Source organism: Pteropus medius, unplaced genomic scaffold (genome assembly GCF_902729225.1).
Source record: "Pteropus medius unplaced genomic scaffold, Ma_sr-lr_union100, whole genome shotgun sequence".
Lineage (NCBI taxonomy): Eukaryota > Metazoa > Chordata > Mammalia > Chiroptera > Pteropodidae > Pteropus > Pteropus medius.
Window position 1 is genome coordinate 236,139 of NW_024341755.1, and position 5,019 is coordinate 241,157.

Consider the following 5,019-nt stretch of genomic DNA (forward strand, 5'->3'; position numbering starts at 1 on the left):
GGGGGGGCATGGGGGGGAGTCAATCCAGAGGGCAGAAATGGGAGGCTTCCAGACTACAAGTGCTTTATTTACCTGGCGTATCTCAGGTCCTCGCTCAGCATCCCTGTGATATGCCCAGTCTCACCAGGTGTGACAGCTGATCACGGGGCGGTGGGGGGGGGGAACCCAATTTCACCAAGAGCTCTTAGCAACGGAGCCCCACAGCTCGCTTTCAAGACCAACTCTGGTGGCGCCTGCCAGGAAGCTGTGCTGCCACCTTAAGTATGGCATTCCTGGGCCTCATCTCTTCTCAGTCCACATGGGCAATCTCCGTTCACTTCTCTCTAAGCACATATGATTCCCAAATCTACATCTCTAGGTTTTCCCCCTCCCCTGATCCTGGCCTTTTTTTTTGCTTTCCTATCAATAGAGTGCATGTTTCCCCCGCACCCTTGCCAACATTATGTGACATACTTAATTTTCACTAATATGATAGGTGAGTAGTACCTCAGTGAAGTTTTATCTTGCATTTCTCTGTTTAATGACAATTTTAGTATCATTGTGAATTGTCCATGTTTTTTCCACATTTTTCTATTGGGTTGTTAGTCCTTCTCCCCCTCATTTTTTCCAGTGTTTTTTTTTTGTTAATACATTAACTATATTAGGCCTTTATATGTTATATATGTTGCAAATATTTATTTCCAGTTTGTTAGTTTTTTAAAAATAGTCAAGTTTATCATAATTTTCCTTTATTGCATCTATATTTTGATCCATAGTTAAAAACACTTTTCCCAAATGAAGTCAAAGAGGAATTTACCCATGTTTTCTTTCAGTTAACTCTTATGGTTAACTGTATTTGTCTTGAGGGCATCTGTGCTTAAGGAATAAAGGTTAAGGAATAAACCAGTGCTAAACTGAGTTTAACCTAGAACAGACTCAAGGCGTTAGAGTAGCAAAAATCAACACTCAAGGGTCATTATAAGGAGAGGGGTTTCCTAACAAACCATCACTCATGTGATGTGAGGAATCTCAAATGTTTTAAGGATAATTGTTAACTGGAAATAAACTAGCCCTCGCAAAGTCTTTTAGCCTGGCTTTGCAACATCTAGGTGGGCTAGAAAACTTGAAAATTTGAGCAGAGATTATGGTGGTTCCAGGCAGGAAGCATCCTTACAGGCAAACATAATCTTCTCTGGAGTAATGTTCCTATTCCTCAAATTATTTCAATAAATAACTGTTCAGGTATAATGCTGACACACAAAGATAACCAGAAATACGAAGAAAAAAGAAGCAATAGAGACAAAATAGAGACAACACAAATAAATCCATTAGCTTTGAATGATTTGAATTATCAGATACAGACTATTAAACCACAGTGCTTAGTGTAGTCAGATAAATAAAATCCAATCTTGAAAATTTCAACAGGGAACTAGAAACCAGAAAAGGTGAGAAAAAAATGGAAATTCTGAAACTAAAAAAATAACAGCTGAAATTAGAAACTCAATGCATGGCTTTAACAGCCAATTAGATACAGCTCAATTAGATACATATATACACACAGGTTATTATATGCCAATATATCTCCTTGCTCTGTCAACTGAGAGGGCCTAGAAGCAATGATATCTCCATAATAATGAGTACACCTAACACTCAGATCCTAGTTTTTAGTACCATTCTCCAACCAAAGGTACCAGGGCCCCTTGGAGAAATGGCTGATTCTAGAACTTGAGCAGGAAATATGCAAGGTAAGACTAGAACATCTTTTAGTGCCAGAAAATGTTAAAACGCGCATGCACGCACACACGCGCATGCGCAATGGGGGTATGTCAAATAGATGTAAAAGCCAACTGAAAGAGCTCCCAATGGCCAAAGTTGGAACAACTTGAGCAATGAAAACATATAAAATAGTATTAGATTATAAAGTATAAAATATTGAGTCCATGCTGATATAAATAAATTGAATACATTAATAAAAGGGGGAGAAATCAAATATCCTGTGCAGAATTCCAAATAAATTTTGTAGCTACTCCACCCTCAGAGAGGTGGAATACACCACTCCTTAAGTGTGGACTGTGCACGGTGTCTTGCAAAAAGTACAGTACAGAAAGGGAGCAATAAGAGTAACTTAACCACGGAGAATCCTGACCAACACTGTCTCAGCCAGGTGACCAATGCTAACATCAACAGTGATAAGTAATATTGATAGTATATACCCTTTATATGAGAATGGCACTTTACCTGTGGTCCACTTCCCAAAAGCACTTAACACCTGTGTAACCACAAGAAAAAAAATTAAGCAAACTGAAATTGTGGGATATTTTGCAAAATACCTGACCAGTACTTCTCAAGGGTTCAAGGGCATCAAAAACAGGAAAAGTCTGAGAAACTGTCACCATCAGGAGGAGCCTAAGGAGACATGATGACTAAATGTAAGGTGGTAACCTAGATGGGATCCTGGAACAAAAAAAGGACGACATTAGGGAAAAACTGAGGACATCTGAATAAAGTATGTCCTTTGGTAGATAACAATGCATCAATATTGGCTCATTGTGACAAATGCACCACAGTAACCTAAGATGTTAACGATAGGGGATACTGGGTATGGGGTACACAGAAACTCTGTACCATCTTTGCAATAATTCTGTAAATCTACAACTGTTTAAGTTTATTTAAAAAACAATATAAGCAAATAAAAGGCTAATGAAGAGCCAGGGGGAAATCACATAGGTAGATGGATCTGTTAAAATGGTAAAGCAAGGCTTAACAAGAATTTCCCGGGAGACAACCCCTTCTAAGAAAAAAGAATCAGCAGATAAGAGATTAACAGGTGAGACTATTACAGCATCTTGTCACTCAGATCTTTCTCCTGGCTCAATCTCCAGTATCTAAACTCAGTGGAGATGACTGTATGCAAAAACACAAACCAACAAAAAACTTGGAATGTTCTGCAAGAACTTTATAAAATGTCAAGGCCCAAGTGATAATTGGGTATTACCCACCTGAGTTAGGGTAACTCTATCGTTGGTAGAGAATTCTCCACCCTTCTGTTGAGACACTGTTGCTTTAGCCCGTCATGGTCTCCAGCCCAGCAGCAATGGGGGTCTTACAAGGGTACAGGATCCATGAGAAGGGGCACAGTGTCCAAGAGACATGGCATTATTCAGGAGAGAGGAGCACCTACCTCTCAGCTGTATGGACTTTTTCCTGGACACAAGTGGGAGCTCTCTCAGCCCTCTCCCAAACATCAAAAAACAGGAAAAAGTCAGGGGTCCTGAGTTCTGCTGGTGCAGGGGAGAGGAAGGAGCCAGCCCAACAGTGTCTCATCTGACTTTCTCCAGTCCAAAAGGCAAGTTTTATCCAATTCACAGATAACAAGACTGTCCCTTGCAAAAATGTATGTGACAATTGCCAGGTTGTTTCCTCCACAAGTAGTTTTACTTCTCATTTCACGTCCTGACAATGGGAATTTTAGCGTTCCCATGGACTTCATAAACTCACTGAACTGTTTTTTTCTTTCATTATTTTTATGATAAAAGTAATCTGAACAAAAAAATCACCCACAGATAACTACTGTTAAGCTTTTAGTAGACACAGCTTTCAGTTTCTTCTGTACACAGATCACTATGTAAATATCTTTGCAGTTTTACAAAAATGGACCGATGCCATATATATGGTTCTGCAAACTGTTTTCTTTTTAATTTTACAATGCACCATAAACATTTTTCCATGCAATGGATGATAATCTGCTACTGAAACACAGAGGGCTGCAGTTGAATAACGAGAGTGACACTTAAAGCAAAGTATTAGCAATAAAGTTAAAGCCCAGGGCCTGGCAAATGCCTGGCCGGGCACTACACAAAAGGAATGTCTTCAAAGCCCCTTTGTGGGGCCCTGCAGCCACCCCTGAGTTCCCTTGGGCCCCTCGGATGGAAGGGGTCCTGTAAACTTTTTTGCATCCACATAAACCCCCCCAATTTCTGTCTGGTTTTCTTCACCTCATCCTCTACCCTAGCCATCTCATCAAATTCTCTTATCATCTCCTCATTGCTCAAATGCATATCATGTATGGCCTCCTTATATTCCTTGAGGCACTGAGCCAGCCCCTTGTTGGTTTTTCTTTTGGCTTTCCTGGGTACATCATCCCCAGCTGGGCGCTTCCCTGCAGCCCTTGGTTCACTGGCTGGTTTTCCTTCTTCTTTTGGCTTTCCCTCACTCACTGGTTTTCCGTCTTTTGGCTTTCCCTCATTCTCCTGTTTTCCTTCTTCTTTTGGTTTTCCCTCGCTCTCTGCCTTTCCCTCATTGACTAGCTTTCCCTCTTCTTTTGGCTTTCCCTCCTTCTCTGGCTTTTCCTTATCTTTAAGGATTTCCTCATCTTCTGTCTTTTCCTTCTTTTCTATCTTTCCTCTATCCTTCCTTTGTCTCTTCCTAGAGTATGTTATTTCATTTCTCAAGATCCTGTAGCTTGTCTCCCTTTGGTTTTCCATCTTCCCTCTTTGGTCTTGCAGGCATTCTCATTTTGCTGCAGAGTTTTCCATGTTGAGGATGTCCCTCTTTTCCTGTCCTGGGGTGGGTGGGGTGGGTGGGAAGGAAGAGGAGACAGAGAAGAGAGGACTGAGGGCTTAGAAGGTGTGGCTCTGGAAGGCATTGGTGATCTTGCCCCTTGCTTAGGGTTCCCTTATAGCCTCTCCTTCTGCCACTCCTTTCCCCACCATTCCTCCCACACGTGAGCCAATCCATTCTCCATGGGTTCCCCACATTTTCTCTGAGATTTGCACGGTGTGGCGGGAGTGCAGTGTTAGGAGGTGGGGTGTGTAGTGGGGCCTATATCTCCCACTGCCTGGGCCATGCCCCTGGCACTCACCACTCGGCTCTGGGTCCCTCCTGTCCTGCACCCCCCTCCCAGTGGAGGCAGGAGACAGGAGCTGGGCATTAGGTGGATGCACAGGGACTCCTTGGTCCTTTCCTGAATCCCGGCCTCCCTCACCCACCCGCCTCTGCCTCCTCCTCCGGCTCCCCGCCCCCTCCCCCCCACACCCTATT

General features: G+C 42.6%; 1 protein-coding gene across 1 annotated transcript; it reads right to left on the minus strand.

The window, feature by feature from the left end:
- Positions 1-2,615: 2,615 nt before the first annotated feature.
- TCEAL4 (transcription elongation factor A like 4) lies at positions 2,616-4,394 on the minus strand (the record flags this gene model as incomplete). Its single annotated transcript, XM_039852403.1, has 1 exon — positions 2,616-4,394. A coding segment is annotated over one exon (564 nt), but the record flags the coding sequence as incomplete, so codon positions are not given.
- Positions 4,395-5,019: the final 625 nt, after the last annotated feature.